General features: G+C 40.0%; 1 protein-coding gene across 2 annotated transcripts in view; it reads right to left on the bottom strand.

Moving 5' to 3' along the window:
* Positions 1 to 897: 897 nt before the first annotated feature.
* The window catches only part of NEDD9 (neural precursor cell expressed, developmentally down-regulated 9), a 95,094-nt gene continuing 74,665 nt past the window's right edge, over positions 898 to 21,326 (bottom strand). For both annotated transcript variants that reach the window (XM_068670727.1, XM_068670726.1), the window contains 5 exons: positions 7,348 to 7,449; positions 6,045 to 6,146; positions 4,408 to 5,631; positions 3,972 to 4,061; positions 898 to 2,441 (listed from right to left, as the gene is read on the bottom strand). In XM_068670727.1, the coding sequence (XP_068526828.1) occupies positions 1,932 to 2,441; positions 3,972 to 4,061; positions 4,408 to 5,631; positions 6,045 to 6,146; positions 7,348 to 7,449 (2,028 nt within the window). In that variant the 3' untranslated portion in view covers positions 898 to 1,931. The remainder of the gene's footprint in view (positions 2,442 to 3,971; positions 4,062 to 4,407; positions 5,632 to 6,044; positions 6,147 to 7,347; positions 7,450 to 21,326) is intronic.

The following is a 21,326-nucleotide window of genomic DNA, read 5'->3' as shown; positions in this document are numbered from 1 at the left end:
TTCCTAAGAATATACAATGGAAAAAGTGAACAAGGAAAACCAAACGAATCCCAAACGGCGTAAGTACAAAACAGGTTCACGCAGATAATTTTTTGGCTATTGGTTACAATAGGATAAGTACCCTTATTCTCAAGCTAATTTGAGCTTTGAATGTTAAGCCTGAGCCAAGCACCGGGGCTGATCCTGATGCTTCTGAGGTTGGGCTGGGGCTTCCTGGGGACCTTCTGGAGCCTTAAAGTGATGTTATGAATGTTAAGAGCAGTCTTTACTCTGAGATGATATAAGGCAGCAACATTTCATACACTGCTGAAACTGTTTTGTTTCAAGACAGTGAATCCCATTGCAATAAGGCAGATATTTAGATACAAACAGGGGAACAGAAAAAGTTAAGCAGAAATATCTGTTTTCTAGGTGCTACTGATTTTGTCATGGTGTATTTACCAGCAATTTGCACTCTCCTGCAGTCAGAATACATCAATGTGGCACTACCCTGATTTATCTGAGGACAGTAGTGTTTCTGCTTTTAAAATGCCAGAATCACCTGGAATTTATGAGCTCAGCTGCTCCTATTACCCACTTTGAGGAGTAGCTTCTAATCTGAGGACCATGCACGACTGGTGTTCTGTGACTTAATTTTAGGGGGTACGCAAAAGGCAACTAATAAAAACAAGTTTATACATGTTTTGGAGCAGCTGGCATACATTAAGTTTCTAAAGGTCCCTGCAGCCCTTAACTTTTAAGGGTCCAAGTTGAAAATTATTGTGTAAGACTGTGTATACTGCTGATGTAATTGCCCTATTAAAACAGGAGGTAATTTCTGGTAATGTTGTAGTGCAGAAGGACCAGTAGCTATGGAACAGAATTTAGGGAAAAAAAAGGCCAGTACTTGAATGGAAGTCAAAATTGAAGTAGATGAAATTTATTTCCACAAATTTTTCCTAGAAAAAAAATAAGTGCCATTTCTTCATCAAATTGTGTACAATGTATACATATGTTTAATTATCCAATATTTCAAATTCTGTTGTTTTTCCTGTATGAATTACAATACTTACCTTAATCCTTCTGGATGGACTAATATTTTGAGACATTGCTCATCTGCAGCCTCACAGATGAGCCCAACGGATTTTCTCAGGATAACTCTGAGTCCATAAACAACGTTTTTCAGTATGACTTTAATTGCTGATGCAAGGATATACAAAGTAAACATAAATCTATGTTGCTGAGACTCCAGGTTTTAAAATCTGATATTGTATGGTTATTAGAAACAGCAAAATTTGAATGCCATAAAATATTTAATATGTACAGTTCTTTCCTTCTTAGAAGGTTGTTTCTTATATGGCCTAAAAATGCTTTTCTCCCCAAAAAACATACTTTGTTGCTTGTTGCAGTTGTGCATATATCCTACTCAGAATGACTGAATCATATATATAACAAAACAGTGAGGGGGTAGTTAAAGTTCTTGGAAATTACTAGGTTAATTCCATTAAGGGAATGGGGTTCTATGAGAACCATTACACTTGCTTCATGGATCGCTACAAGTAGATTTCACAACCAGTCTATGTGCCAAAATTAAGATGGAATGAATCAAAAAGAGTGTAGCATCCAGTTAAATATACTGAAGAAATAGCAGTATATACAAAAGATACGCACTGCTTACCCGACACATACTTTAAGGTGCTTAATGATGTTTTAGGGAATGTAGCAACATATACATATACAGAGTGTATACATGTCTAAATGTATATTAGAAACACAATATAGAGCCAGATATATTCCCAGCTCAGTGATTTCTTTAGATTTTCTAACTCGTAAGACCATATTTAAAACATTTCATATAAAATATCTTCAAAAAATAAATGATAACATTTACATAAAAATAGTTCCAGTTTGCTTTTCTGTTTCACTGTTCATGGGTCATGTTCTGCTTTGTTTCATAAGGATGCCATCTGGACTAGTGAGAGTTTAAACAACTGTGCCTGATGAGACAGCTCTGTTACTCGGTCCACCATCTCCTGCAGCGCAGCGGTGTTAGGGTAATGCAAGGCAGCCATCTTCGTAGCCATCACGATGCTCTTCAGCAGTTCACACAACTGGTCGCTGGAGTTCCTCACTCTGTTGCGTATGTCCTGAGCTGTCACTTGCCGTGTGAGCGTGTCTCCAATAAACACAAGTTTGTGAGCACTCAAAATGACGAGTTTGCTGTGGGCAACAAAGATTCGGGGGGGCTGAGAACTGTTGACGCAACTGAAAAAGGCATCGATGGTGTTTAGGAGGTAATTGAAATGAGTCTCATATTGGTCAGAGTAGAATAAAAGCGGCTTTCTGTCATGAGAGGCAGCAGTGCTGTTTGCAATCTGGAGAGCTTGAGGTGGCTTCCATTTTGAAATGTCGTTCTCTACAGGCTTTGTGATCTCTTGCTCCAGCTGTTGAAACTGATTGATCTGAAAGACAAATAAAAAGTTTCTCTTCAAATAATGTTCCTATAAAGAGGTTAAGTATTACAATTATACCTTATGCCTCAGAACAGTAAAACAGGTATCCTAGATTAGTGTCACACTGAATAAAAACTAGTGTACATGTTCTTAACAATATCTTACATTGGAGAGTGAGGGTAGAGAATGAGGGAGAGCTTTTGTTAACATAAAGCCAAACAGAGTTCAGAAGAAAAAAAAATGTTAAAAACATTCCATTTGCATTCAGAAGCCTACTGAATTTGCAGGCTGTTTCTCATTTAGAATATGCTGAAATCGTAAATGAGGGATGGATCCAACTGGCAATGACAGTTATGCAATCTTTAAAAACCTGCCATTTCTGTGGGGTTTTGAGATGACAAACCTTCAATTCTTGGCTCCTAATTGTTTTTAAAGAAAACAAAAAGAAATGGGAAAATAAAGACAGGCATTTCAGTTTAAGTGCTGATGAAGCAAAAGTTTAATATGCTCAACATGAAATGCAGAACATGAGGTGTCTTACTGTTGTCCTCCCCACCAAAAGTGGGGGAAACAGGAATGTTCTGAGCTCTTTTGTTTCTTTAATGTAAAATTTGCTGCCATATCACGTGGCAGTAATCTACTGAAGGATTAATGGCACAGTGACAGTCATCAGTTTTACATTGCCTGTTTGTTTTTCTTTAGCTTTAAAGTGATGTTAAGCAGTATTAATGGTATTGTTGTTCACTGAATGTATGTGCAGGCAGCATGTGTATTCAGTGTGGTTCAGTGACTAAGACACTGGATTATGGGTCATGAAAATTGAGTTCTCAGGTTGGCTTTGTGACTGACCCACTATATGACGCTACAGAAGTCTGCTTCTCTTTTGGAGGAGAACTTTTGGAGATAGGGACTGCTTTCTATTACATGTACACAGTGAGCCTGCCACAGTGGTGTGCTGTAATAAAAAAGATAACTGGTCTCTTAAACTGAGATGGTTGGAAATTGTTTTCAAGGGAAAGGCTTATTTGTGTCACAAGAGATGTCATTCCAAACACCAAGAGCTGTGGCTTTACTTCCACACAGTTACTGAGTGGCAGCAAGGAAACAAAGTGGGCAGAGATGCTGACTTTCAGAACAGCTAATCTGCAGTAAATACTTGAGCTTTCTTTGGCATAAGCAACGGCTGACATGCCAAGGGCAAGGAAAGTGCTGCAATCCTGATGCTCACCATTTCTCATTTGGATCATGACAGTATGTGTCTTTGTCCTTTGCATTCCTAAATCTGTTCATGGTGGAGCTTGACTGGTACAAATCTGGCTTGGAAAGAAGCTAACCTGGGTCCACTGTCTAGCCAAGACACAGTCCCAGCCATCTGGGACTTCCTAGCTGTGTGTTCTGGCACTCAGGCATGTCTCACTGCCAAGGTGCTAGCAGTTGCACAGTGCTAAGGCAAGGGCCTCTCCTGTTATATTTGACCAGTACTCCATATATGCAAGAACACTACATTTCAGTGTGATTATTGCGCCTCGGTAAACATACCTGATGGTGTTCTAGCTCCATTTTGCTCTGCTTGATGATATTTTCTTTTTCCAGCAGCTCCTTCTGTTGCCTCTCAAACTCTTCTTTCCCCTGTTTTGCATAATGTAAGAAGACACTGTGTTAAATCAAAACTGCTCCTGAGCTAAATGACAACTTATAGGCCAAATAGCAGGCTTCTTTGTATTGACTTTGTCAGTGACAGTAGATCCCTGAGAGCAGGGAGAAGAAAAGGATAGCATAGCTGAAGTAAAAGGCTATTGCTGTTGCCTGTGTGACAGTCTTATTTGAGAGCTAGTAATCACCCTGGTGAAATTACTCCTGAACATGTCTTAGTGTGACAATCTACTTACTATTTTTCTGCATACAGCTTTTGCAAAAAGAAGCACCAACAACTTTTACCTAGTCTTGCACAGAACAAGGTGTTGGGTTTACCTACCTGAAGATGAACATAATCGTAGTCATCCATCCAGCTCTTTTCCAAGCTCTCGCTGGTGGTATTGTGAGGGTGCTGACCTTTACTCAGGAGCGGAGGGAGGGAACCACAGCGATTCTGTGTTTTTTCTCCATGATGTAGCATATGAGGATTGTTATATACGTAGTCAGGAGCGTTCATATTCTCTGGTATGTTCCTGAAATGGGAGCTGCTCAACACCTGTTTGAAGAGCACCTCAGCATTGACGCTGATGGTGGTGGTCAGCTGCTTGGCATCGTCCGGGACTGTCTTTGCCACCATAACAAACCGGTCTAGGTCGTCACACTTGTTCTGCAGTCTGTTGACAGCTAGAACATTCAAAGACCAGTTGTAGCTGTTCAAGTCATGGCTGGTTTGGGTAAGGATCTGGTGAGAGTCCTCCAGCCTTTGCACCTCCCTCTTCATTTTGTTGTAGAGGCTGAACTCAGACAGACAGGAAGCATTGGCTGCCGACCCTTTTGCAAACTGAAGGTATTCCAGCAGTGACTGCTCTACCTTATCCACAGCAGCATGAATTTCATTAATGTGTTTCTCCATATGTCCGTAAGACCGCCAGTCTGCTGTAGTGAAGGCCATGAGGTTATTGACAGCTGTCTCCACCATCTGCTGAAGGTGATAAAGTCTCTCTATAGCAGTGTCTGGATCAAGGATTAGTCTTTTGTCCTGTGCAGTTGATGCTGACAAAGAAGAGTCTTTTGACACTGTTGAAGATGTGGACATGTTACTCCTTGTGCTTCCTGTGCTGGAGAAAGACAACCTATTTATCCCATCAGTCACATCCTGTAAGCCTTTAGTGTCTTGGAAAATTGGTGGTGGCACATCATATACACCTTCTCTTCCTTCTGAGACCAGACTTTCAATGAGTCCTGTCTGTTGTCCTGGGAATGCAATTCCCCTTGGGGTATCATAAACATCTTTCTGAGGTGCAATTTGCTGTCCAAGAAAATGGTTTTGATGGTTCACAGGGATGTCATAAACATTCTGTTTGTGTGTTACTCCATCAGTCAGTAAAAGGCCCTCGGAAGAAAATTTCTTGTTAAGTTCTTTCCCAGCTGCTTTGGTGATAGGAGGAGGAATATCATACACTCCTTCTGGTCTTGCACTGTGCCCCATTGGAGATGAAAAATCCTGCAAATTTTCCCTCAGGCCTGTATCATCTCGGCATGCAGATGGAGGTATAGCATAGATCTGAAACAGAAAGCAAACCATGAGACCTTTGGCTAGAATAGCAAAATAATTTACATCTTCCATATGGCAAATTGAATGTTTGGATGGAAGATCTGCTATTGAATTCCGTGGAGTCAGACATTCTGAGTTTGATGGAGCATCAGTTTTAATATCTCACTTTTTAATCTTTGTCTTGATGCAAATTCTCATGGGCAGCAAAATCCAAGAAGGCCGCATGCTGCCACAACGAAAATCTAGGTCTAATGACCAGTTCACACTCCATAACGTTAAGTTTTGATACAGTGCTTCACGTCATCAGTTTTAACAAAAACCTTAAAAGCTTAAGGAAACCTTTAAAGTACTGAATCTCATTTTCCTTCAGAATCATATGTGAACTCATTTAAACATGATCTTGTGGAAACTCTAGCACTTACCCCTTTGGCAGGTGGTATATCATAGACTCCTAAAGCTTTCGCTTCTCCCATGGGACCTGAATGTGCAGTCCCCTTAGCCAATGTGGGGGGAATATCATATACCTAAAGAAAGAATAAATTGGTTATAGAAGTAAGTTACTTCACAAAAACTCAGGTCTTGGGTAAGTTTTCTTGGTTTCCATGTTTCCTCTCAGACTGAAGATGACCAGAGCTGTGCACCTCTGTTTCATGTGGGACAGCTACTTGGATTTGGCTGGTATTTTGGACAGTTAGGAGGAATTATGCTCTGCTAGGACCCCTTTGGGGAAATGTGTGGATGACAGACTGGAGTGATGAAGTCATGGCTAACTTCCATCCCAAAGGTTAAATCAAGGCCAGTCTATTACAGATGTCTGTTGGGGTGAACAGGGGAGCACTACATTCATGTGACTAGAACTGATGACACCCTCACCAACAGAGATTAGAGGGATGGAGAAATAAGCTTGTGCAAGAACATGCTACTAAACCCTCTGAGATTAAGGCTGCTCCTCAGTATCATGTATCTGCTTTACCAGGTGTAGTGTGGGCTGTCTTACTAGCAGGGAGTAAAACTGTCTGCTGTTTCAAGCAATCCATTTGGTGTTATGTCCTATGGTACAGTGGGTTCTGCGTGTGCTCTAAAGCTAATGTTTGAATGTCTCTTACCCCAGATTTCCCAACAGTTCCATCCACTCAGTGTTAGTCTGTTACGTACTATTGACTGTCAACGTTGTTCCCTAGAGGAGCTACACTATTAAAGAGCCACAGAGAGATGTAGGGCTGTTGAGTTAGAAGTCCTCCAAGCATCCATTCTAGATGCCTGTGGTCTTGGAGATCATGTGCCAAAGGTGTTCCCCAGAGCAAAGATATATTTCAAGTTCAGTGGCATGGTGCAGTAGACATATGGTGAAAACAATTCCCTGTGTGGTAGCTGTTTGTCTGGGAGATAATTTTACCCTTACTGAATGAATTACTGTCAACTTTCCAAAAACAAAGTAAAGGAAAAAAAATGTTCCCAGGCAGCAAGTTTATTCTGTTTAGATATTCTGTTTGATCAAAATACAGAAAACAAATGGGAATTTTGTGTTTGGTGTGCTGCCAAGAGCTTAGTCAACTTCAAATACAACTCTGAAATATTTCTGCACTCTGTGAAAAAGTAATTGCATTTAATTAAAACATCTTTTCTCTCTGAAATGAGAGAACTCATTTTGCTCTTAAACTTCTGGTAGAAATTAATAATCTTTTGTGCCCTTTCAGTGCTGTTGGCAGTTTTATTGGTACTTACCCCTTGGAGAGGGCGAACAGGGGGGATGTCGTAGGTATCCTTCTGGTATTTGGAAGGGAATTCATAAACATAACCTTGGCCTGACCTGACTGGAGTTATTACCTGTGGGTTAGAAGAATAGGAAACTTAAGTCTTTGAAGATTTTGGCATGTACTCTGTAAATGCATAGGGTTTTCACTATAAGCATTCTGGTATTATTAACATTCACATTTTAGGTGACAATGTCAGTAACACAAGTCTACGTATATTTCTCACGGTTGAACTCAGCAAAGTGACCATCAGTAGCTATAAATGTACCATCTATTTCTTCCAGACCACTTCTGACATGGCTGCTTGTTTATCTCCTATTTGTCAAGCAAAGTTTCTCTTTCAGAGATATAAGAGAACTTTGTCCCTTCCTCTTGTTGACAGCCAGTTAGCACAGACCACACGATGTGATGGTCATACCACCATCTCACTGAGATCAAGGCTATACACACCTTGCTAATCCTACTGACATGTTGAGTGTTCCCACTTACTGACAGAGGCTCCAAATACAATGGGAGTCTTCCTCCTTTGTTCATGGAAGTATTTTCTACCTACTCCAGCAGAATGTCCCATGTTACTGTGCCCCACGGGACAACATCCTGAATAACTGAGTGTGAGCTGTGGCTTTGAAAATTCTTTACCTAGAAAAGCTATGCTTAAACCTACCAAAGTGGGGCATTTAATTATGCTGTCTCCATGTGGTTTGTCTATATTAGTGGCTAAGAGATAGGAAATGTTAAGCCATTCTTTAAGTACGCAATGTGAGAGCAATCTCTGAAAAAAGCTTAGAATTTACATTTTTGGCATTTTCTAAACCATTAACTGCCACAATGACTTCAAATAAATTTTGGTGAAAAATAAATGCCTTACATCTTGGAAGGCATATGAATGCCAGAATTTCAGTATAGTGTGGTATAAAAGAAATGATGTTACCTAACCCCCAGAAGAGCTAACTTTATAGTAGAAATACAGCTTAACCTCTGCCGCTGCTGCTTAGCTCCAACAACAATAAATAGAAATACTGTAACCTGAAGGCATAAAATAACAAATTACATAGGCCCATACGAGATGTGGTTTTGTGCTCAGCAGGGGAGAATCGTTTACCAGAGTTACTTAACTATCTTTAGAAATGTATGCAAGATGTGAAAGAGAATTTCCAACCACATGCTCAGTAAAGATCCCACAGCAGTTTTGGCTATAAGAAATCCTCACGTCTTGGCCAAATTTCACTGTGAGTGTTGCCTGGCTGAGGTCTGCAGGGAAACCCCCTGATGTTAACCTGCTACCTCCTCTTTGCTGCATTAACAATGCAGGCTTTTCTTCTTTTTATTTGTTGCATAAATATTGCTCTGTGTAGTCTTTTTTCAGGGCACCATACTGTGAAAAAAACACTGGATTCCATCCCCCTTCCCCCTCCCCCCCTGCAGTGACTGTCCTATCACCTATCACTTTCAAATACAGGTGTGATTCTGCTGTGAGTAGCCCAAGGCAATGTGCCCTGTAGTATGTACACTGTGCTGACTGTGTGTGTGTGCCTAAGGTAAGGGAGGAATGTCATGTTTTTTTTTTTTTTTTTTTTTGTTTGTTTTGTTTTGTTTTGTTTTTCAGCTGCTTTTCCCTGAATTAGCATCAGAGGACAGGGAAGATGGAACTGGAAGCGATACAATCTCCTCAGTGCTATATCGGTTCACTGTCCATCAGAGAGCTCCTGCTGAAGTGGATGTAGGATTAATAGGATTTAAATACTTATGAGTTTTTAAAAAGGAATCTAAAAATGTAAATTTATTACAGACTGTTTCTTTTCCCCCAGAGTCACCTCCTACACTGTAAAAGAGGTTACAGGCAAAACTCTAAAGACAATTCTCCCTTCAGTTACTGGAAGTTTCCCATAATGGCTCACTCCAGACATCACCCCTCCCAGGCCATTCTCATATACTACTGGGATTATGTTGTTTGCCTGAGAAAATTTTAACTTATGTCAACATTGCTTCCCTGTGCTTTTTCTGACCATGAGGGCTAGAGATCTGACTAGCATACTTTTTTTTTTTTTCCCCTTAAGTTGGGTGCTGCCAGTCAAATGCCTTCCACCCAAGTTAGGAAGAGAAGGACTTGATTTGAAGCAGTGTTTACTCAGAGGATCCTTCCAGCAGTTCAAAAATCACAGTCACAGCCTTGCTTCAATAATGAGTCACTGGGATTTTAAAAATCATCCTTCAGGAGAACAGAAAATGCAAAGTAAAAATCCAAAGGGCTTCTTGTGTTGCCCATCTCTATGAATACTTTTGCCAGCGTGAACACTGTGGCATCAGGCTGCTTGTTATGCCAGGGCAGTGCTTGGCCATGGCAGAGAAAAAAACAGACTGTTGTTGAGATGCAGGCAGAGGCCCCACTCCAGCTCTGGGAGCAGGGAGAAGTGGTGCACCACTGCAGGTCAGCTCTGCTTTACCAGCTGAGTGGTGCCTCGCAGGACAAGGCTGCCAGGCTCCAAATATATGGGCATCATTCCTCAGGCTGAAATCTTTATAAATCTTTGCTCAGTTGTGATCTATTCCAGAAGCTGAACTCCATCCTAAATCTAGATTAGGAGTAAACTTTGACCAGATCTCCTCCAGGCCTCAGATGTAAGACGCTTCTTCCAGTCCTACCCAAGGAGACAGCACACAGCACCTCAGTAGGAGCTTTCTGGCACCTCAAGTTCTTCAGCATTTGCACAGCAGTAGTATCATTCAGCTGTGGTTATTCTTGTTGCTCATTCTTAGAGAATTTTCAGAAAAGGCTGATGCCATATGAAAGGCTTAAACAAGTACAAGGCCGCTGTTTATTTATGGCTGCAATTTGATCCTAAATAACTACACTAAAGTTAGGCTTGCCAGATGAAGGAAGCCAACTGCACTCATCTTTCTGACACTTTTGCATTCGCATAGACTCGACTAAGCTGAAGTAGTGGTCAAGCAGCATCACTCCTTTATCTGGGAGCTTCTGGCTGTCATCAAAGGCAGCGTGAGGTTAAAACACCCCCTGATTTGGGGGATTCATGAGTACAGCCTGTCTACATGACTGACTGTGGACATGAGACCTGACCTGTCTGAAGGCCGTGCTTAGCAGTGCACTCTGTTTAGTGTGGCATTTATTTTCCATGTAAAAATGCCTGAGGCTTTTATGCCTGCTCCTTTTCAGGCTTCTGAAATAGCTATAAGAAAAAACAGAAAATACAGTTCTAAAAAAAGCCCAACAAAACAGCAACACCCAGCAACAACCAAGGTTTGTTGATAATTTAAAAGTCAACTTTGTTCTCCCAGTGACTCAGGTGTATTTTCCTGTATGAAGGATTATTCTCCAGTAACAACATGTTCTGAGTGATTTCATAAAATTCCCCACAAACACTGATAATGCTCTGCACTGAGTACAAGAACATTTCCTGTTGTACCTCTGCTCCTCTTCCCTTCCATCACTTTTTGCTACGTTAAACATGCCTTCTGCTTGGCTTGTTCCTAGTCAATTCAGAACAGAAGCTGCTCATCACCAAAACATACCTTGAGCAAATGTTGTGTAACAGTAATTTAAAAGAATATTCATGCTGCTCAATGAAATGAAAATGTGGAACACTGCTTTTTCTGAATGAGGAAGAGGGAGGTAGCTGGATAGATGAAGAAAGCCACCAAACCTAGTACTTTCCGAAGAAAATTCTGATTTGGGGTATTCACCCACAAATCTATTAAATGAACTTTGTTCTTCTGAATGGAGTGCTCAGCCCTTTCAATGCATTGTTGAACCAGTTTTTATGGTTCTGCATGTTTGCTATCTGTTTAGTTTTGAAGACAGACTTGAAAAGGAAGGAGGTGGCTGCAAAAGAAAAGTTCCTCTTCTCTCACTTGTGGAATGGGGATAGCAGCCCTGTTTGATACTTAAGGATTTATTTTCCAGCAAATGTCACTGATCCTCAGACTACAAGAGGATTCTTTTTCCTTTTACCTCTTCTCTTTTAAGAATGTCTGTGGTTATCTGAGTTTAAATAATCCTGCATTTCAAACCAGCAATTTTCCTTGTTTACACACTGAAGGAAACAGATGGTGTTCCCACAAACTAGTTAGTCCGACATTCTCAAAACATCGTTAACCACTTAATCCATGCAGGGCAACTAACAGGGACCAGGTTTGGCTCCGGTGAAACATGTAATGAGCCTACTTTGAACTTTCAGTACTGAAAAACAAAGACAACTGAACAGAAAGTTTGTTCTTGCTGAATACCACACTCCTCCAAAAGCAATTACTTGCGTCTTCTCCATGCCAATGGCATATTTATGACCATGAAAAAGAGCTCAATGTGCATGTACTTTGCAAAATACCCAGCCTTGTGGTTCATTAAAACTCTCTTCCTTAAACATAAGGAAAAAAGATATTCTGTTTCTTCCAGGATTAAAATGGAAGTTAGGCTAAAACAGAGAACATTCCAAACTAAGGCAGCCGCAAGACAATTCCTGTGCTTCCTGCACATGCACAAAATTGTAGTTTACATTGCTTAAAGAGAACGCAGGGTGAATAAATGTACAGAAGGCGACAGAATTACTCTGGATTTACAGCAATACTGTGGAGGGCAGAATTCAGCCTCTTCCCCTGAACTCCAGTACCTGATATGCAGAATGATGGAAAATACACTTTACTGAGTCTTATAAGGTGAGAAAGCTGAAGCATGGGTATGTTGAACAACTTGCCCCAAATCACTGCTATTTCTCAGTACGGCTTCTTAATCCCAAGAACCTTCTGAACTGACCCCTGCTGACTGCTTTTGAAACAGATCGGTGCTTTTAGAGGTGAAGAAGAGGAGGCATATGCATTAGATCTTGTATATGTATTTTTTAAATCTGGAGGAATAGTTGCATTGAAATATGTTTCCTCCCAAGATGCTCTCCTCTTCAGCCCATGGGTAACGCTCAGCAGAGGGCATGAGCTACAGCCAGAATCTGCTGCTAATGTCAGCTGTCAGTCCTGGCTCTGTTAAATCAGCTGTGGCTTGCCCTGGAAGGAGTCCTGTCCTGGAAAAGACCAAGAGGTAGTGCGTAAAATGGAGTCATTATAAAGCTTGGACATAGGAAAAAATAATCAAAATATAATTAAAGGAAAAGTAACATATTTGTACTGTTGTAGGGTATTCCTGTAAGTTTGTTTAATGTAAAACTCTACAGTTATTGAAAATCTGTTCCCAAGGCTCTTAAGTAGATATATAACAGCTACCTGGACTATCTTAGGTTTGTAAGGAAAATGAAACAGCCAAAGGGATATGGGAAAACTGTAAGAGAGTGAGAATTTCTTTTTTGGGGGAAAAGTGGTCCAAAAGTGGTCCCTTCTCTCTTAGACTCTTTGAGCCACTGAACTGTGCTGGATCAGACAGTGAGCGACCTCTCAGCACGTCTTTCTGTTTTGCTTCATGTGCTTAGGAAGCCAGGTATCTATTTAATTTTTTTTTTATTTTTTTATTGAGGGTGGTGGTTATATGACTAAGTAGAACAGCAAGAAGGTTGTGTTAAGAAGAGTGCTCATAAGATAAGATGAGTATTTGAAAAAACTTGGCTAGCTGGCTGAACTCTGTCCTTTTTACAAAAAAAAAAAAAAAAAAAAGTTAGGTGTTTCCTCTCCTGTCTTTTACAAGCTGTATCAAGATTTCCAGTGACTGATAATGCATTTCCTAACAATAATACCTATAAAATCACTCAGGATTGTCTGCTGCAAAAAATGAGCAAAAATATTTGTATGATGCAGTAATCTTATTTGCTATACATGACGATATCCAATGTGTTTTCCAGCTGTCAGTAAATAAAGGTTGTGGTTTCATTATCACATGTGCTAAGTATGCTTGCGCTTACTAATGTTTGTTTTTGTGAGTTGCCATAGGTCTTAGGATAATCAAATCATAACACTTTATTTCAATCTAAATAATGAATAACCACCAGGCCACTATAAAATATTCAGGTAGAGTACTTTCTGTCATCACTGAAATGTTGGGAGAGCTTTTGATCAAGGTTCACAAGCTGAAAGAGGGGGGGAAGCCTGTAGAGGCAGTTCTAATGAACCAGGTTTCGGGCTGCAACTGTGAGCTGATTTCCAGTGCTATGAGGCCAACTGTTTCTAGAGGACAGAAGGAAATTCACAGAAATGACTGCTTTCTCCTTCCCAGGCTGACTGAGTTATTCTGCTAGAAAGAGGCATGGTATCAACACACGTGGTGACACTGCTGCTTTTGTGTAGGCTGTCCTTAACTGGGTGTTCCCTGTTAAATTTGCTGAGAAGTAATATTCAGATGTGTGAAGATAAGGTTGTGTCAAACGCTACCCTGACGCAGAACTGATTTGTTCCTTGACGTTGCATGCATCTTTAAAATGCCTGCTTATTTTCCCCCTATGCTTTATGTCCACTTGTTGTCTGGGACCATTGCTTATGACAATCTGCTTTCCTGCTGTCACTGTATGTGCTCTCAGGGCTGAGGCATGTCCAGATATCATTGACTCACGCAGTGTGTTAAATTAAAAATGCTTTGTTTTGCAGGTTTAGGGCTTTAAACGGAAACTTTATGATGTGGCTATGAAGTGCCTCACCACTAGACGCCCAGTCTATTTTTTAAAAAAGCAAAATGAAGCAAAACATGATGCTGTAATACAAATAATGAGAAGTAACAAAAATCTGTTACTTTTTTCTTCTTTTGACGTCATATTATTTCAACCAGATTTATGCAAGTTCTGGGTCACGATTCTCAAAGATGTAAAATAGAAGGTGTGAAAGTGATTTAAAATAAAAAAAGTGAAATCACATGCTGGCCTTGATCCAAACCATGAATCCATGGAGGGGAAGAGTTTTTTTGTTTTTTTTTTTGTATTGTTTTGTTTTGTTTTTTAAGTTATAGAGTTACACAGATGACCTAAGCTTCCACTAGCATAGAATGACAGTGCTGTATTATGTGCAGTGGAATGGTGCTGATTTGCATCAGCTGTAGTTTTGGATTATGGTGTGGAATTTTTGCTTGCTGCTGGTGTTCATGATCAAAAAACCAAACAAGGGTCCATCTTTGCATAGACTGCTGAATGAGCAGTACAAGGTGGAAAAAGGATCAGTACATTTGTCATTAACAAAATTTTACTTTTTTTTTTCTTCATTTAATGTTGCTTTCTTGACTTGGTCCTGCTCTCACTTGCATCAGCTTGAGGGTTTTCTGCCAGTTTTGTTATGAGCAACATTTCTGCTTGCTTCAGTGGAACAGGCCTAGTGCTGGCTGGCCTTGAATCGCAAGGCTGACTGGGAAGGGGTATTCCTAGCTTCTGATGTCATTCTTCCTTACAAAATGTGATTAAAAAGAAAGAGCCAAATCAATATTTCTGAAGACGTGTCACTTTTGAGGAGAGGAAGAGAAGAACTGCAAAGAGCAGCTCTTTATAGTTAAAAATTATCAGCATTTTCAAGGGAAGTGGAAAAAGTGATACTTGTCCAATATACTTGTGAAGGGTTTTACCAGTGCCATCCCCATGACAATTACTCATTTAAGACAGACTGATTTCATCATTTCTGCGTGTGTTGGCCAGCAGGACTAAAGAGCTGATGTGCTACAGTACTGGCGATAGAAGAGTCATGCACTCTAGAGTGCCGAAATAAATGTTTGTGGTGAAAAAAAAAACTACCAGAATTATTGTCTGCTCAGTTCTTCTGGTGGAGAAGTATGTGTATTTGCTAAAGCATTATCTGGAAGCCTGTGATCAAATTTCAGCACAAGCTTTGATTAATGAAAAGCCCATGGTAAAACTTGGTACTTCAGTGTTTTGGAAGCAGCTTCCTGCTTTGGCCATCCCAGTCTATTTAGTCTTCCCATTTTAAAAAGGTTCCAATATGAAGAACCATTCAACATGTGCACTTGTTTCCTATGCTGATAATAGCATGATTGTCTGCTCTCAAAAACAGAAGCCTAATGATAGGGCATTTGGAAGATGAGAGGAAATGAAGAACAAAGATGAGAAGAAAAGGTTCTGGGACAGGTAGGGCAGAGAATGGTCTTACTGTTGCGAGTGATAGGAAATCCTGAAGGCTCACAAACAATAAATCAGTTTGGTCCAGTCAAATTATTTGTTTTAATTCTTTTGAGGACTTTCATCTTATTTTTGTTATTTCTTCCTTCCTATATTAAATTTCTAGATTTAATGTTAGAGGAGAATAAAAAGGGGGAGGAGGGGTAAGAAATCTTCATTTGGAAAATGTTTAAGTTGGATGTTTCAATAACTATTTGTTTCCCTTCAAATATTTTATTTCTTTATTTGAGACATTTCTCAGAAATGACTCTTCCCTGTCAACAGTTTCTGTTTGGGTAAATTGGCATTTCCAAGTGAGGGGAAAAATGGTTGCAATGTAACACTGCCAGTTTCAATTTCATGTGAGTGTTCTCATGGCTGCACACATGCAGAAGTAGGGGAAGTGTCCCTCAGTCACTTAAGTTGAGAATCATGGTGCTCTGAGAGAATTAGGCAGAGGAAAGCTTCCAGCAGGAAGAAGTTCAATGTAATTTGATTTCTAGAGGTTCTTGGGCTTAGAAGCTATATTCTGGTTCTATTTTTATATGGGTTTCTCAAGGCAAGTGTTCAGACAAGTTCTGCTAACTGCTGTTTACTTTTACGTGGCTTGTTTTGGCAAGTTTATGGGAGGTATAGACTCCTCTTAAACAGGTATTAATGCAACAGGCAATTAAGGATGCAGTTAATATAATAATTAGACTAGACCTCAGACAGGTCTGATTGTGTATATAAAAAAAGTTGTGATGATAAGATCCAATAGGAATATGTCAGTGTTCTTTAGGGATTACAGATGTACTGTCTCATGGAAGGTTTTTGTCTCCTAAGAATTTAATTGCATTAATTTCACTTTGATTCCATTTGGATGATCTGTTTTGGTAGAAAGGTTCATTTAAGCTTAGTGTTTTCTAAAGATAAAAAAAAACAAACACACACACACAAAATATTAAAACTGCTATTAACAACAACAACAACAAAAAAATCATAACAGATGTGAAATTATGACAATCTGATGCTAAGAAGTTTTCTGCCAAAACAACTGTCTACAAAATCATCCAGCACCTGCAAAGCCTCTAGTTATCAATAGCACTATATTTCCTGACAGTCAAACACCAGTCTACATCCATTCATTTCCCATCTCAGAAACTGCACTTCCTCCTATGATGAGGCTCGCTTTTTAAATAATCAGGTTTGCACTCAAGTTTTTCTAAAATGCTTGACTGCTGTAGTTCTTCGATCTGGGTACTTGCAGGGAAATTTAAATCACCCAAACCTATTGTTTGACTAGTGGGTTTTCAGATGTAACCAAAGATGCAGCTAGGTCTAACCACCAAGGAAGAGACCAAAAGTTTTTTTTTTGTTTTTTTGTTTTGTTTGTTTGTTTTTTCTTATTTATTTATTTAAACTATTTTTATTATTATTTTTAAAGCTAAGGTTTAATCCTGCACTTGTGCCTGTGCAGGCAGATTTGTGTTCCTGGGGAGCTCATCTGTTGAATGAGGTTGCAGGACTGGTCCCTTTTCTGATATTACGAGGAAAAAATGCATGCCTTTGGTCTACAAATAGAACTGATTAAAAAGAGAGCTACACATAGGGAGAAACAAAGAGTAATGGTGAGCTCATATGTTTACTCAGCCTAATAAAATGCAGTCTTTTTCTTAAAATAGCTGTCTACAAATCACATCAGTGACTAAGTACTGCTTACTCTGCCTTATGGATGAGGGTTTCTTCACTCAGTGGTTTTCTGGGAGACTACTGAGGATAGATTACTGATGAAGCCCATGAAGTTAAATGGCATTTCTCTTATTAATTTCACATGAAGTTACAAGAGAAACACCCAAATCTAAGAATATGTCTGTGTGCTGCTTCTACCATTCAGTTTGCACTTGATTTGAGAGAATTTTATCCTTCAGAGCACACTTCATGAAACAGAGCGCTGAGTGTTGAGGTACGTGTTACAATTCCTGGTGCACTCAGCAAATTTGTTGTGTGTTCAACACTTTAACACTGAAGCAGCAGCTTGTTACAAAGGATACAAATCCCCAAAGTAGAGTTTGTAATGTGAAAGTAAAAGAAAAGATGGACTGCTTGGGCCATTTAAGTAAACTGTATCACAGGAAGCTGTTACTTGAGGGTAAATGGGGACATTATTCTATTTTGGAATGTAAAAACATTTTTTTATGAAAAAAAGAAAGGGAGCATATGCACTATTTTGTCGCTTGTTGACACAAGTATCTACCATGCTAACCACAGCTCTTCACTATGCTAGGTATATGTATTTTCATGCTTCATAAATGTGAAGCTAGGCAAGAAAAAAGATGATAAAGAGAGGGCAGGCTCATTCCTGGAACAAACGTTACATTGCAGTCATTTGTTTCCTCCCCACTAAGACAGTATTTGTTTAATTGGAAGGAAAAACGTCACAATGTGGCTGACTTGCTACTGAAGCCTATGCCAGAACAGTCAGGGTGGTGCTACTTGTGGGGTGGTGGTGCCACTTTCGCGTAGGTTGAACCAACTTGACTCTAGTGCAAATAAAGACCATTAGGGAATAAGGTCTGTACTCTCAACCACAGCTTGCCTAAACCTCCTGCTGAAGGCAGTGAACTTGTGAAAAAGCTGGAGATCACAGGATGGTGAGGTGTTAAAGTCTTGATCCATGTCAAGGGCGTGTTTACACTTGGAAATAGGCCAGGGATGTTCACGTGTGAGTATGAGTTCCTTTTGTGTTCTGCTTCATCCCCTTTTAAAAGGTGGGGAAGTCTAGGTGTTTCCTAAGCTGTGGAGTTTTACTTTAAAACAACAACAACAACAAGCTGATGTATTCCTAGTTGGCATTAATCTCTATTTGGCTGTTACTCCACGCCTTGTGGGAGTTGTACTTCAGGGCTGATATCCACTGCAAAGCAGTTGCTTCCCTCCTTGAACAGCTGTGGTGCATCCACCTCATATTCTGTTTTGTGCCAATTTCTCTTGATCAGAAGTTCTCCCTCAAGCTACTGGTTCCTACAGAAAGCTTTCAGATGTCATTGTAATCGTTTTCCAACAAGGAAAAATTTCCTTTAAACTTTTGGCCAAAACTATTTGCTGGATGGCAGGGACAGTGGAGCAGGTCAGTTAGGGAAACACTGAACCAGAAAAAAAGAAGACTTAAATTATATCGGTGATGTCCTTTAATCATTATTTTCCACAAGAACTTTAAATTAGAGAAAGCTATGGGTAACCGCAGATGCAGAAGACACTTCGTGCTTTGATGGTGCCTTTCCCAAAGGATGTTCCCCCAGCAGTCTGCACAGAATGAGTTCCCTTATAATCACCCCCACATGTTTTGCAGATGAGATCACTGAGGTGCTGAGACTCCACTCAAGACTATGCAGAACTCTGTGGCATGGATAAAACCCAGGTTTCCTGAATACCAGATTTGACTGAAGATTCCTTCTCTTTGCTGGTTGCAGTGAAAGTAAGGCTGAGCACAGAAGGGAGGAATAAATCATAAGATACAGCTTTTGTACCTTTATGCTCCTCTGATGCTCTTCACACTTGGAGGTGTAACTGTTTTGTGACTGAACTTGCAGCACAGCTGTAAAAGCTTACTGCTGAGCAAGGCTAATTTTAAACCACCCCTCATTATCTCTGTCATTTGTAGGGTAAGTTTTAGAAGGTGGTATTTTTATTTGACAGAAGAAACTGGTAAAGCTCTGTCGTCAACAACTTGCCTAGCCAGAATCAATTCATCATAATTACCTGCCTCAGGACTCCTTTTTGGTTTGCTTTGCCTCTCTGGCTAACTAGATGTGTTACCTCAACACAGCTTTATAACATGCCTGCTGTTGATTTACTGTTACTTGAGGCTAGACAATTCCTGCCTGACAGCAGTCAGAGCTTTGCCTGTAAAACTTGTATGGCAGCCAAACCACACATTTGCACAAAGAAAACAGGCAAACGTGCATGGAAATGCATAGGATAGGAACTGCTGCTGGACCTACTTAGGATGGTATTTAGGACACAGCCTTCTTGAGCTACTGCTATGAGAAGGGAGAAGGCATACACATACGATGAGTGTATAGTAATAAACCTTTAACTTCCATAGCCCCACAAAGTCACACAGCTTGCTAACCAGCTCCTTCTGCTGATGGAAGAAAGCAGAATGGCTCACTTAAGTCATTGTGGCAGGTGTCACAACTCTGAGAAAATATATTCATAGATTTGGTAGTCAAGGCAAAGATTCCCAAAATCAAACACTCAAGATTTGTTTTACTGATCCCTAGAGAAGGAAGATTTGGGGACAGGCTGTTTCCCCTGACAAAGGAGGCAAGCACTAAAGTCTTCCCCTTAATTATTTTTTTTTTTCTTTCATGAAGGCATTAGCAGGGAGTTGCAGCAGCTGTTTTTGGTGAGCATAGCAGTAAACACTGGTTTGCAAGGTTAGACTGATAAAGAATGGAGTATTTTCTTCTTCACTTTTTTTTTTTTTGCCTTAGACTCTTCTGTTACTAATAAACCTACAGTTCTCTCTTGTCTATCATCATTTCAACCCCAAAGCACTCTTCTTAGTCTGAAACAGAGAATTCCAAGGGGCTAAACATGTGTCTGCCTCTAATCAAAGCAAGACACTGGAATGAGGTTTGCCATCCAGCAAGTTTGCCACTAATACTGAATAGTGAAACTCGGGGCTTTTAGGACAAATAAATTCAAAGTTGGGCTTAAAACAATCCCATCCTAAGTAACAAGAATTGGCCAGTGCTAAGTAGGTTGCCAGCTACTTGGCTGAGAGTAAACCACTTTATAAATGCACATTTAGTTTATTCTACAGTGGACAGTGTAGCCACTTGTTTTTATGCTGCACAGCTGACTTTTCATAACTTGCAAAGAATTAAATGAAACAAGTTATAAGTCAGCCAAATAAATGGTCTTAGTTTTCTACAGAAGGTGCCTTGAATTCAGAAAAAAGCATATTCAAATTTTCTGAAAAATTTCCAGGCTGAAACTTAGTGAAAACAGATGTTTTAGTGTCTCTGATTTTTGCACCTCAACAAGAAGTTTGCATTTAACTGAAATCTCTGTTTCAATTATTTCGATGTACCTGGGGTTTTATCACACTCCATTCAGTGTTCAAGTTTATGTCCTATTAGTTTCAGCGGAGCTGGAGAAGGCATGCGGGAAGGTTAAGAGATTTTGCATGCAGTTGGAGGGCTTTGCCTTTCAGGTTTGTACTTCTGCCTTTCAGAGTACACACACACACACACTCGTTACACTGCGTGAACTATGCTAGTCATCATTTATACAGGCCAGGTTTCCTAAAACCAAAGTAGCTAGTCAGTAAATAGAACTTAATCTGAGCTAACATTCTTCTCAACAGGCTTTGGTGCAGCTCTGCAGTATGGTGCATCTTCTGTGGCCTGAGCCAGCTGGCTGAGGCATCTCCACATGGTTCTGGAAGATACAGACCATACAGACCTACACTAAAATGTGATCTTTTCTTTGCTGTCTGTTCAAGAAGAGGCTTTTTGCCAGGTGTTTGCTCACTACCTGGGAAGGTGCCTGAATGTTATCGTGGATAGGTAAACTACACTGCCCCAGAAAATGTTTAACTGTATCTAGCCTGTAGGCACAGGAGAAAAGGAGATAGAAGATGTGAGATTACCCAAGAAAACCCACATGATTGCTCCAACAAAGATCCTACTTCTACTTATGCAGCAAGTGCAGTTTATCTTCCTGCTCATTTTATCTTTTTGCATGCCCTACAAAGCATAATTGTGGAAAAGCTGAGCAAACAAACCTCTCCTATAATTTGACTTGGAATGATTTCACATATCTTTTGCTCTTGCACAGAACGAAATAAGTCCATTTATACCTATCAATGAAAATGAAATTATAACAAGGAAATAAAATCATGAGAAGAACTCTTCTA

This window comes from Anas acuta, chromosome 2, assembly GCF_963932015.1.
Source record: "Anas acuta chromosome 2, bAnaAcu1.1, whole genome shotgun sequence".
In the NCBI taxonomy this organism is placed as follows: Eukaryota; Metazoa; Chordata; class Aves; order Anseriformes; family Anatidae; genus Anas; species Anas acuta.
This window is presented reverse-complemented; position numbering and strand designations above follow the sequence as displayed.